General features: G+C 40.0%; 1 protein-coding gene across 4 annotated transcripts in view; it reads left to right on the top strand.

Moving 5' to 3' along the window:
- COL15A1 (collagen type XV alpha 1 chain) overlaps positions 1-12,886 on the top strand; it is a 133,150-nt gene that overhangs the window by 84,637 nt on the left and 35,627 nt on the right. Inside the window, exons 17-21 of one of the 4 annotated variants that reach the window (XM_040081901.1) lie at positions 3,046-3,090; positions 6,190-6,225; positions 8,845-8,907; positions 9,804-9,839; positions 9,933-10,016. The exons of the other annotated variants lie outside the window; for them this stretch is intronic. Of the exons in view, the coding sequence (XP_039937835.1) occupies positions 3,046-3,090; positions 6,190-6,225; positions 8,845-8,907; positions 9,804-9,839; positions 9,933-10,016 (264 nt within the window). The remainder of the gene's footprint in view (positions 1-3,045; positions 3,091-6,189; positions 6,226-8,844; positions 8,908-9,803; positions 9,840-9,932; positions 10,017-12,886) is intronic. 4 annotated transcript variants of the gene reach the window in all.

Below are 12,886 nucleotides of genomic sequence, written 5' to 3'. Positions count from 1 at the left end.
TTTAGCTAGCTGTTCATCCACTAGCACCTGAAGCACCTTCAATTTTTCTTTACTGAGCGGCCGCTGCTCTACCCAGACTGGTGAATCAGTTTTCCAATTGAGTTTCTGGGTAGGGCGCTTTTCAGTGGCTGCAGCCTGAAAAACAAGGGAGGGCACCTGGAATGCCAATCATGACCCCTCCCACTGGGCCATCAGGTCTCTCCCCCACAAGGGCTCTGAATAATCTAAAACAAATGGACGCAGTGTAGCTAATTGTCCATTTGGCCCATTAATTTGCACACTTTTTGATTGTTTTGCCCAAAACATTACAAATCCAATGAAACACAATATAAACCAAATTAATGCATTACAACAATCTAACTCTCTATTTCTTCTTTTACGCAAATAGATTCCTTTCTTGTGTATGAAGGTGAATTACACATATGAAGATGAAACTGAAATGCTATAGTTTTACAATCAAATGTGTGTAATACAACATGCTCCTCTTAAACTAAAAATTTTTCCCTGTAGTGTGGAAGCAATGTCACAGACAAAGGGTTGTTTTTTTCTCCATCACTGTGCCTCAGGAGATTTTTTGCTAGTGTGGGCCACATAAACCATCAAGTAGGGAATATGGGAATATAATGTATCAGTACCAACCAGCTCCTTTGGATTTATTGTCATCCTTAACAATAGAAGGAGCTCCAGTGGTTTAGTCTGGCAACAGAAGAAGACAAAGGCATGATCCTGTAGCTACTTATGAGTCTCTGAAGGGCAACAGCAAATATGATGAAGCCAAACTGTTCCTTGCAGTACCAGATGGGGCAGCAAGGGACAATGGTCACGATTAGCAGCTTGTGATGTTCAGGCTAAGCCTTAGGAGAAGCCTGTTCACTAGAAGGCTGCTGCAGAAGTGGGGCGTTTCTCCCGGGGATGTTGCAGAAGGTCTGGTCTGATCCTGGAGTTGAGACTTTGGTGGACAGAAGTACGACTGACTTGATCCGAAGCTGGTGACAACTCTGCTTCAAGGGAGTGATTGGATTAGATGGTCTCCACAGGCCTGTACAATCCTGTGCCTGTGATTCCGTGAATCATCTGGACACTGGAGGCAGGAGTGACTTTGAGCAGCTCTTCACTGTGTTGGTTGAAAGTACTAATGATTATGAGTCACTAAAGTTGTTGCTGATAGCTCAAAGGACTTTGCCTCCTCTTTTCCTAGATATTAAAATATCACAAAAATAGAGTTACAAAAATAAGTATTGAATCTGTTAGCTGAAACAAGGAGGTGTCCTCAACCAGGGCAAAATTGCACATTCTGACCTGCCTTAGTCACAGCCTTACTCTCACATTTGGTTTTATAACAGGCATTGTTTCCAAGTCACTCAGCTATAAATATTCAAAAAATGCCTTGTTGCAGCTGAACAAAATTTTCCTGTTGCTGCTTAATTACTCTGCAAAGTTTGAGTCAGTACAGAAGGCAGATGAGAAAAAGATAAGAAATACTGGTACTGCATCATGAGCCATTTACACCTTATCACAACTCCAGAGTGCCCAGTGGTGTTTAGGTGAAACCAGAAAATCTGCTTCTAAGGGGGCTGCAACCCAAAACTGCTGCTAGGAAGTAAATTACATTTATTGGCACTATCATTATATCTGTTGAGATTTCTATTAATCTTTTATCAGAAAGTAGTGGCTGTGGTTTGAAGTAGAAATAGAAAATTAATTTTTTCTGATGGCTCAGCTTCCGTTTCCAGGATTTCTATTTTTTTCTTCCACAAATCAGTGTAAAGTTTCATTGGTCTTCTCATTATTTAGCATTGCCGTATGTTAGTGCCTTCATATTCTAGATAAAGACAATTCAATCACTTTGTTAAGTCCTTTCTCTTCCATCCAACTTTTTGCAATGACCAATAATGAACTGCTATCCAATTTACCATCAGAGACATAATTGTTCTTTACAACCCATGTCCCCCTATAGAGATGAGAGGAATTTGAATTTCCAAATTGTAATAAATACGATAGACCAAATTCTATAAATCAAAATTTTAGAATTTTATTGAGAGACAAAATAACAGTCTCTGATAGCCACAATTAAAAGGACAGCGTCGAGCCCGGGATCGGCGCTGGGTGAATGCAGTAACACACTCAGTCAGTATGTCACCCCCCAAGTTCACATTTCTGGTTTGGAGCTGTCTCTTTTATACACTGGATCGCTGAGAGAAAATCAGGACTCCAAGGTTCCCTCTTCCGAGGCAGCCTCATTAGATATTAATGTTCGGGTTCTGATGTTTTGAATGGATTCGCCCAGGAAGACAATGTCTTTGACTGTTGTGTCCAGGTGCTGTGTAGAGATGTTAATGTCAGGAGGAGACGGATGAGATATCGATCTGATGTAATCATTTGGTTCTCCGGGTTCTCCATCTCCCTTTTCCGTTGTCTTTGTTCTCCTTTTAACAATTCCCGGCAGAGGTATCTTCGTGTCTCTTTTCGTGTAATTCTTAGCATTGTTTCTCGTGTCCCTCCTGTGTAATTTCTGGCAAAAGAAATTCCTTGTACCCCTCTCCATGCAGCTTTCATCTCAGTTAACCCGTAGTATATCTGATTAGAAGTAAAACTTATATTTACAGGGGGTGAATTACATCTTATATCTTTTAACACAAATTAACTTTAGGACATATATCACACAAATGGTTTTTTGTAACAAACTTTTTGGGAAACTGCTTTTAAACCTAGCAAGACTGTGTTGCCTCTACACTGGTAGCATATCTTAATTTTAGCAAAGAATGCAAATTAAAAAATTATAGGCAGTTGAAAGAAATCCATCACAACAAATGCACTTGGATAAAGTTATTTCTACTATTTTCTAAAAATGTGTAGAGTATGCAGTGACAGAACTAAAGTTCTATTTGTAATTAAAAGTAGATTTTATTGCTCTCTGTTAATACCACAGGCCTCCAGCATTGTTTTTCTAACAGTTGTGGTTGCCAATTAAATTATTTTTCTGAAAAAAAAATTTTTTTTGAAGGGCCATGTGGATTTACCAATAAATTCAGTGTATTTTTATAGGGTTCTGCAGGAAGACCTGGACAGCATGGACTATTAGAACCAAAGGTAAAAACTCTTGAAAGATAACCTACTCTGTTTCTTGGTTTGAAAAGACAGGTATCTGCTAGGGGAGAGGTGGGCCTCTCTAGGAATGGGGAATTCCAATCCTTTCCCTCCAAGTTATTATAATTTCAAAGATTATCGGCTTTTCAGTCCGAGCTATGGGGAAAGGAATAACAGTCCTTTACTAGTAAAAATAACAGGACAAAAAAACAACAACAGCAATAATAATAATATAAACAGAACCAAGAACCCTGAGGGGCTTTGTCTCACAAGCGCCGGGCAGTCTGATCTCTTGGGACTCTGAGAGCACCAAGCCGAAACTGTGGAAAACTCCGGGGCTGATGACTGGAACAGCGAGGCTCCCCAGCAGGTAGAGGAGTGTACTAGCAGGCAAAAAGGGGGGTGTCCCAGCAAAGTGAGCAGTGCTGAAGAAGCCTCGACAGCTGGGAAGGGCTGGCCCAGCTCCAGCAGGGCAGACGAGGAGCTCCAATTTCCTGGGCACTCCAGCAGATGATGGATGGTGGTAGAATTCCCAGGGCCAGACCCTCTGTTAACAGTGGACTGTTCACGCAGCCAGCAGTCGCTTGACCGTCCTCTCCAAAACCAAGAGCAGAAGAAAACACCCTCAGCTCCTGGAGCCTCCGAGCCTTTCCCTCCCCCAAAAACTAAGTGATCTACTTCTTTTGTGTGGGTCAAGTACCCTTTAAGCATCAGTATTTAGTCGCTTGGCAACTTATGGGGGGGGAAAATTCTATAGGAAAACTTAACCCTCAACATCTGCTTTGGCATTTGTTTGTTTGTTTGTTTTTTCCCAGAATTTTCCTGAACATAACAGCTTTCATTTAAGATTCATGTACTGATTAAGTTGGGACAAATTTTGTTCCCTTTTTCGCTGGATATCTATGCAGAATGTGTATTAGTAGAATATTTCACACCCAATAAGGGCAGTGAGTAAATATTAACTGGGGTATTACATTCCATGGCATCTTTGTTAAATTCTTTTTGGACACTAGGTACTTTCTCTTTGTTGCTCATTTACACGTCACTCTGGTCTCTGAGAGGTTATATGTATGCTGTTGAAAGAGAGATCTGCATGAGGAGGCCTTCTGATCCCAGAAGTTGATAGGAAAACATTCTGGAAGGGGCTGGGGGGAAGGAGGAACGAGCAATGACTACTTTTGCCTTAGTATTATTTGAGCTTAGAAGTGAGTGAATTTTTTCACTTTGATGCTGCTACTGGTTGTGTAACCTGTGAGGAAAAAAATGGAGAGATGAAAAATCACAGAAGAAAAGGGCAGATTTGCAGAATTGACCCTTAGACAGGAAGAGGCTTTTCCTATTCCTATGTAAATCTCAAGTTAATAGTACAGCATGACACCACCTTAAATGTGAGGTTAAAGAAATTTAACGTCTTCGTTGCCATGGGAAATAACAGTAGCATTGAAAGAATAGGAAATGGAAGACGAGAAGCAGCAGTGCCCATCCTCTCCCCATGAAATTTTCCCCTGAACTTACACCCAGCACTAATCACTGACTGCACATTTCTGGAAATAACTGTATGAACCTAATTCATAACACAACAGCCACCAAAGATCTGGCCAGACCCCCTCATCTGGAGTCTATAAAGCTCAACTCCTAGAGCTGAAAAAAGTCCCTCCATTGGGTACTATTCCTGTTAATGCTAGAGCACATAACTTATGAGTGAAAAAATGGCAATTTGCAATTTGCACACTATGTGTTGTTGAGTGATACTGCAATGGACTGGCAAGAATAGATGTGCTCCCACATGATGCTGCTCTGTGCACATGAGTAGGTGCTGAGTCTCCCCGCTGAGAATGCATTTCTTTTAGAGAACTTATTCTGTGCTCTCAGCTAGAAATTTTATTTCTAAGAAATGCTGCTTCACAAAGATTTCAGAAATTGAGGTAGCGTGAATCCTAGGATTTAGGAAATGGGATGAAGTGGTAGAGATAGTCATAAACCCAGACCAAGGACCTCACCATCACCTTAGTTTAATCATGAGTCATTCATCCCCAAGATACAGGAGAAACAGAAAGGAATATGCTATTGCCTGACATCTTACAAAACTAGGTACACTATGGCAAAATTAATATAAAGTGGTTATAATATACTATCATTCTCATGGGGATGAACTTTACACCTACTTTTCATGATTATAAACAACTTCAATAAGCAACAGTGGCAAAATACAACAACCACCCACTTCCCAAATCCAAGAGCAAATGCATCACGAGGAGTTGAAGTGTAGTTCTCTTTTGTGCATCTTTCATCCTCCAAACAGCCCAGATGAGTACAGCTGTCAGAGAAGGCCAGCTATGATCAATTTTCTCTCTTTCCTATCAAGTAAGCATGGATCCAAATTCTGCTTTCAATTACATTGTTATGAAAATCTGTTTTCATTAAAAAACAGTCTACAGTCTTCACACACTCTTGAATATAAGAACTCCCAAAAAGCAGGAAGCATAAACATAACATTTGAGGCAATGGCTGATTTATTCCAGTTTATTTTCTCTATCTCCAAAGAAATAAACTAAATTGGATGTCCTCTGTCTGTTAAAAAATTGAGGAACTCTGTGTACTTACAGCTAAAATCCTGCAGAATCAGTCCCAAAGGTGGAACTGTGCAGGGTTCATTATTTCTCTGGTGGTTTGAGGCAGTGCCTGGGTAGGTGGAGAGAGCAGATGTGTGGGGGGATTGAGTTAGCTGTTTTGGAGGAAGATGGTGAGTCCTTTGTGGAGGCATGAGGTCATGGCTGCAGTGGTACATCTGGGGAATGTTACCATAAGCTGATTTCAGATATCAAAATAAGGATTCAGGCATGTAGATTGGTAGATGCTCAGCAAAAATAATGAGTCATGACCACAAACTCTTCAGATGTGGGTGGCAACTGGGGGGTTAAGATCCCAGAGCCAAATCACAAATGTATGCTGAGCATCACTTTACAAAAAATACGCCATATTTCTACTAATCGTTTTATTCCATTTGGTTATTTTATTTTTAAGGAAAGTAGGATACATGTTTAAAATCCTTGCAATTACTGCTCACTTTAACACTTGAGCTCTCCTGTGTCTCTGTTTCAGGGAGAAAGAGGCAACATAGGTCCACCAGGTTCAAAGGTGGGAAGTTTATTTAACCTGATCTAACACCTCAGTTGTTTTTTTCCTCTTTCCTTTCATATCTTAATGCACTTAGGGGATAATGAACATTTCTTGCTCTGTCAGCATATTAAAGCCCAGGATGGCTTCACAAACCCCTTTCTCTGGTGAATTGTGAGTATCAGGAGCCAGTATAACCTGGTGCTTAATACTTCTGCTTAAAATGTGGTTAAAATTGCATCTAAAATTGCATATAAGATGTGCGTGTCTTCAAAGGTGTCTTGTGAGGCCCTTTACATTTTCACCAGAAGGAAGATGAAAATCAGCAAAGCTTAGACAGAAAAATAAGTTCCACATGCCCCCTGTTCCTTCATATGGCAGTGTGTAGCTATCATCCCACACCGGAGTGGGCTATCACCCATGACACAGGCCTGTGCTATAGCGGTAGACTCATGTCGATTGTTATCCCTTCCTGTTCTGCTTTAAACTCCTCTTGGAGCCCACCCCAAAACTCCTATTTGGGGCTGTGCTGCTCCTTGCTGGTCCCTTTCTGACCTGAGTGTCTTATGCAGGCATAAGCCAGCAGAGAGCGCTGATGTGACTCATAGAAAATAAAATAAAAAATAAAAAATAATAAAATAAAATAAAATAAAATAAAATAAAATAAAATAAAATAAAATAAAATAAAATAAAATAAAATAAAATAAAGCCTTCTCCTGCATTTGGGACAGACCTGAAATAAAAATTTGCTCTAGGAAACAAGATAAATGCAGTTATGCTTGCTGAGTATTTAAAAGAGTATTATCACAGTCTTTTAGCAGCATCTGCTTGTTTATTTTTAAAAAATACCAACAATGTAGCAGGAGTCTTCTTGCCATAAATTCCATCTGCTGTACATATTTTGAGTGTTATTTCACATAGATATTTGTCAGCATGATAATTAAAGCTGATGTATTGACACACAGGACAGTAGTTTAACTCTTCTTAATCAGTTTGAGATTATAGAATATTTTCTTTTTTGTTATGCCTACATGTCCTTTCTTCTGAGGTCGTTTTTCTAGTAATTATTATTGGGTTTTTATGTGATAGAATTGTTTGAATATGTGTCTATTTTCAGTGGTGTGACTACAGGGATATTTAAAAAATAAGCAATTTATCACTTTAAACCTCAAACTAAAAATATCTTTGTCCTCTTATGCCTGAGCAATGAGCTACATTCTCAAAATACAAATGGAGTTAGAAATAAGGATGTCTCTGGATACATTAGTTGCAATAAAACATCTTACCTATCCTGGATCTTCCCATTTAAATCTTGTTAGGAAAACTAATGGGAGAAATTATTCAGCATTTGTAATGGTAGAAAGCTGTCCTGCAGCCACCACATGCCTGAAGTGACAACATTCTGTTGCAGAAAAGCTCTTGGTCCAAGGTTGTTACCTCTGCCCATCTACCTTTGCACTTCTAATTTTCCATAAGCACTTGAGAGACTTACGTCCCAAGTAAGTACTCAAGACTTAAGTACCATTTTTAGCTCCTCATGCAGGTACCAAAATCCCATGAACTTTCATGTCTAAATTCCATTAGCGTTCAGACACCCTTTATCCTGTCTATAAAGTTGCTCATGAAATGAAGAATACTTCAGAAATCATATTTTATTCCTGACTCACACACTACCCTGATTACTGACAAAAAGTAGAAATAGCAATGGGAATATCCTTTCTTAATGAAGCAGGCACATTAAATCTCTAACAGTGGTACTATCTACTGCTAAAACCCAAAAATATTTTCTTCAAGCAGAGAAAAAAGTTAAAAACAAAACAGTATTTTCCAAAAACCAAAATGAAACAAAAAAAGCCCCAAACAAATAATAAACTCTCAAAGCCAAAAAAAACCTCCCCAAAAACACTAAAAAAACCAAACCACATACAAAACAAAACACCCCACCACAAAAACAAGCTAACAGGAGTAATTGGTCCCTTGGATGAATCATTAGGCTGCTCTGTGTCATTTCCTTTGCTCTTTCATATGAAGCAGAGAAAAACAGATACAAAAAGTGTAGCTTGCTGTTTATCTGGTCCTCTAAGAATTTAGAACCTCCTTTTACCCATTTTTCTCAGGGCAAACTGCATTATCATTCCTGATTCTGTTTCTCCCATAGAACAGAGTAGCTGTCAGATTCCAGTAGTCATATACAGGCCTGTATTAAAATACAGCAGGGGTTGTATTTTGCCCCACATACTGACTCCTGTCTACATCCAATGCCAAAGTCTACATCCCTTCTCTTCCTCCAGCTTGAGAGTCACTTAACTGAAGGGTGGAAATATCTCATCAAATGTATTTTGACGGGAAGCAATGAAATTCACCCTTTTGCTAAACAGGGGTGGAAGCAGTGAAAAACGATGGAAGTGGCAGGGAAAAAAAAAAAAAAAAGCCATAAGCCTGCTCTGGAGAGGTGGAAAGAACAGGAGGAGTCGAGAGAGCAGATGACTAATGAGATAATGAGTCTCCCCCAAACCTGCCCACCAGCCCATTCAGAACCATATCATATCCCTCCCCAATGGCAGCCTCCTGCTTGTATGAAATTGAATGCAGTTTAACATTCAGTTCTCAGAGAGAATAACAGTCTGGTTTTTGTGGCAGGGAATGCTGGGCACAGATGGAAAACCAGGCTCTCCTGGCATTGCTGGGCATCCCGGAGAAGTGGTGAGTAGGGTTAAAATCTGTGATCAACTAACACACATTGACTCCCAAACCTACATCTTAAAGATCAGTAGGATCGGCGCTTGCTAGCAGAGTGTGAAGAGCTGGAGCTGTGTTTGTCCTGCTTAACCTGGAGCAGTTGTTTCAGACAAAAAACACAGGAGCAGAGTGTACCTTGCCCATGCCTCCCTCATCAGTCAGAAGAGATTCAGGCATCTCCAGAGGCTAGTTCTGATTCCTCAATGCTCCTCTGCTTTTAATTATTCAGAAATCGGCTCTGCCTTTAATTAGAGGAAAGCCAGCAGGCTCATAGGTGATTTTAATGTATTCTTATGTTTAAGACCCGTGACGATTACAGCGTGCTTTGCTTGGAAATCCCATGGCTTGGCCCCTGGTGCTTTCCTCTTGCCTTTGCCAGACAAAGCGTCTGCATTTCCAGCACAGGGAGATCTACAGAGTGGCTGATCCAGCTTAGAAATAAGCTGCTTGAAAGATGACAGTTTAGCTCCCCTGTCTTCTCCTCTCTGGTCCCCTGGGAAATCCTGGACACTACTGATGTGGTTGATGCCGGAAAAGGACAGCACAGCCAAGGATGTCTGACTTCAGTGCAGTGAAAGAAAGGTTTGCTGGATTAATGCCCAGCTAATGAAGTGTTTTGTGCCCATTTGTTTCTAGTCATCTGTGAACTCTGTCAAAAATTCTGGGAAATACTTTTAAATATCAAACCCTCAGAAGATCTGAGTGGAAACTTGTTGGCCGCATGTGTGCTTTGAGAGATCTGGGGATTGATCATCCTGTACATGCAATTCAGTGCTGTGATTTTTGTGAAGCAAGGGAGAGCACATTCCATAATCTCCCCTTTTAAATCACTTAGGCCCATTTTTTTTAATCACCTGCAGGGTCCAAAAGGAGAGAAGGGTGACCCAGGACCTCGGGTGAGATTGTGTGGATTTTATTATTTTCAAAAAACCTATGTGAAATGTAGTGTTTAGTGTATGGGTTTTCCACATGTAATGCTTTTGAAATAGGGGGAACCAGGAAAGGATGGGAACAGTGTTGTGGGACCACCTGGACCACCAGGACCACCGGGACCAGTCACAGCAATACCTGAGGTAAGTGTGTATGACAAGCCAGTGCTGAGGTCTGTAACTCCCCCTTACAGAGAAGAGAGCAAAAGTGGTTAACACACCGGAAATTCTGCTACTCACATTCAGGTTATAACAAAATTATCTCAATATGTCTCTGTATCAAACGGATTTGTTTTGAAAATATTAAATTGGAAGAAAGCAGGTAAAGAGCTTACCTACAAGAATTATGAGGTCATGTTGAGCATCTTGCGCAAACTCTTTAGGTGATTCTGCAGGAGTTGTGGATATCAAATAAAAATCTAAAGAGAAACATAAAACTTGTGTTTTTTAAAAAAACAAAGTGCCTGAGGCACAGCAGTATGTGAGGGAGAGTTGTTTCCTGACCGTTGTCCACTATACAAACCAGAGCACTGACACTGGAAGCAACAAAGGGTAAAATAGTAGAAACCCATAAAAACTCTCCAGTAGGCTTTAGATGCAGGTATATTTTCAGTTAGTTTTGCTGTGTGTACATTTTATTTTGTAAAAACAGTACTATTAGCAGTAATGAAGGCTGGAGATTAGGAAACCCACTTGGAGCTGACAACAAAAATCTTAGTAGTTGGCTTGGTATGACATTAAGGTCTGGAGGAACTGTGAGTGACTGAAGAAGACTTCACCTCTGAGAGGTGGAGGTGCCCAAAACAGCCAGAGGTATCCATAGGAATGCGTATAAGGGCAGTAAGAAGTGTTTTGTAATTGCAAGAAGAGAAAATGCCCAGCTGAGAAATCTGTGTTAAGGAGAGCTTGGCACCACCATTATCATAAAGCTGAACTACATGTAGCATTTTTTTACTAAAACAACTCAGTTTTCACTCAGGCTTCTGCTACCCATAGCAAATACAGCATTAATTTGCATCCCATAGGCCACTTCACCCATCCCAACAGAAGTGGTTTTTTTCTTTACTGAATTTACTGGGAATCCATGCAGAATACTAGGATCTTGGATGAGCAGGATTATAGATCCACAGAAATATTGGCTGTGTGAAGATCTTGTTCAACATCCTGCTCATAGTGGGACTTGTCAGCAGCTCTACACTTTATCACAATTCTGTTGGAGTTTCTGGGGAGCTGCTCATCAGTGTGATAGAAGGGCCGATGTAAAATTCATGTTCTTTCTCACAGCCTTGACACGGTGCCACTATCAGGCTTTAACTCTCATCAGTGACCAAACAGCTCTGTTTGCAGTAAAAATTAATGTCTTACTCCTCAATGTCTTGCTCCATATCTCATTAATATTTGAAAAAAACCCCCACTATGAGAGCCTTAGAGGGAGAACAGTACATATAAAGAACATTAAAAATTATTGAAGCTGACTTTATATAATGATGCTTGCTGGAGGCTGCATGGCTCCCTACATGCACTAGTCACAGTCCACACATCTGTCAAACATGTAGCTATGTCTGAAGAAACCTAAAGTGCATCCTCTTAATCCTCCAGATCCCCTGTATGAACTACTTTTACTATGTATTACAGAAATGTATAGAGCCTGGTAGAATCTGTATTGCATTAGGTGTATTACATATCCATGTAGAAACCTATTTCCTTCTCTAAGTACTTTTGGAGTTTAGAAGTAAGCTCTTTTAAAAAAATTAAAGCATTTATGGTTTTATATAGATTTGTAGTATAGGTGTTCTGGGGCAGTACAGCAAGAGCTATCAAATCCTCTGTATTGTTAATCCGAAGATTTCTCTGAGGACTTGGTGTACTGGATTTTGATACAGTTAATTAAACATATGTGGAAGTATTTGTCACTATGTATGGCATTGAATTCTTCCTATCTCACAAATGTTTGTGTAAGAGCAGGACATTTGTTTGCAATAAGTTTGCTGAGATAGACATTAAATTATCCAAGTGCATTTTGTTGACTCAGTCTCTCACCTTTTGTAGTAGGCTTCAAATATGGAAAAGAACTATTGCAAGCAGGCCTATCAATTGCAGTTAGAATTGCAGAACTAAAATAAATAGCAGTCCCAGCTGTTGTAATGTGGATATTGGCTTGATGTGGGCAGAGCAGCAGAGATCAGTGATCTGAGTGAACCACAGGGCACTTAGAGAGGTTACTCTTCAGGTCAGGGTCATTCATTTAACCATCGTGTAGCCAAGAACAATACATCTTGGGTTACAGAAGTCCAATGGACTGATCCATCAGAGTTGGAAGGAAGTTTTCTTAAGAAGGGTTAAATGACTAAAAGTAAACCGACTTTATGCTGCTTGACAAAAATAAAAACAAATAAAGAGTTAGTGCAGTTTCAGCACTGTTGAAATATTCAGAGCTGACATAGACAGCTGTGGCTCAGGGCCAGGCCTCACCAGTATGTGGCTGATAGCACATTGATTGAGCTGCACTGAAAAGTGGACCTTGTTTTCCTTCTCATTTCACCTGGTCCTTATGTGAATGAAGAGGATTTGGTTCCTTCAAGAACCACTTCTGATACCATGAAAATACGTGTTAGGGCAAAACTGAGATCTGTGGTGGAACCTATCCATATCCAGGCTTCTGCTGTTCCCACCAGCAATGTGGGTCTCAGAGGCTTCCTGTCCTTGCTGCCTCCTCCATTGCTTCCTGTGATTGATCAGGAAGTCTGCTCTGACCCATCGTGTTTTCGTTTTTTTTTTTTTTTTTAAAAAGTGTCCCTCTGTTTGCTGCTGTTTGATATTCCAAAACACTAACATCAATATTTCTCATTCTTATTGGCTATTTCACTCTTTCAGAGGATAGTTGCTGATACTTAGTGCAATTTCATTAATGGAATCATGATCACCAGAAAACCATAATATTTGTTGCTGATTTTATCACACAAATTTAGTTTGGTATAGTACAGAAGTAATTTTGAATAGAGAAATGTTACTGG

This window comes from Hirundo rustica, chromosome 1 (genome assembly GCF_015227805.2).
Source record: "Hirundo rustica isolate bHirRus1 chromosome 1, bHirRus1.pri.v3, whole genome shotgun sequence".
NCBI classification, from domain to species: domain Eukaryota; kingdom Metazoa; phylum Chordata; class Aves; order Passeriformes; family Hirundinidae; genus Hirundo; species Hirundo rustica.
This window is presented reverse-complemented; position numbering and strand designations above follow the sequence as displayed.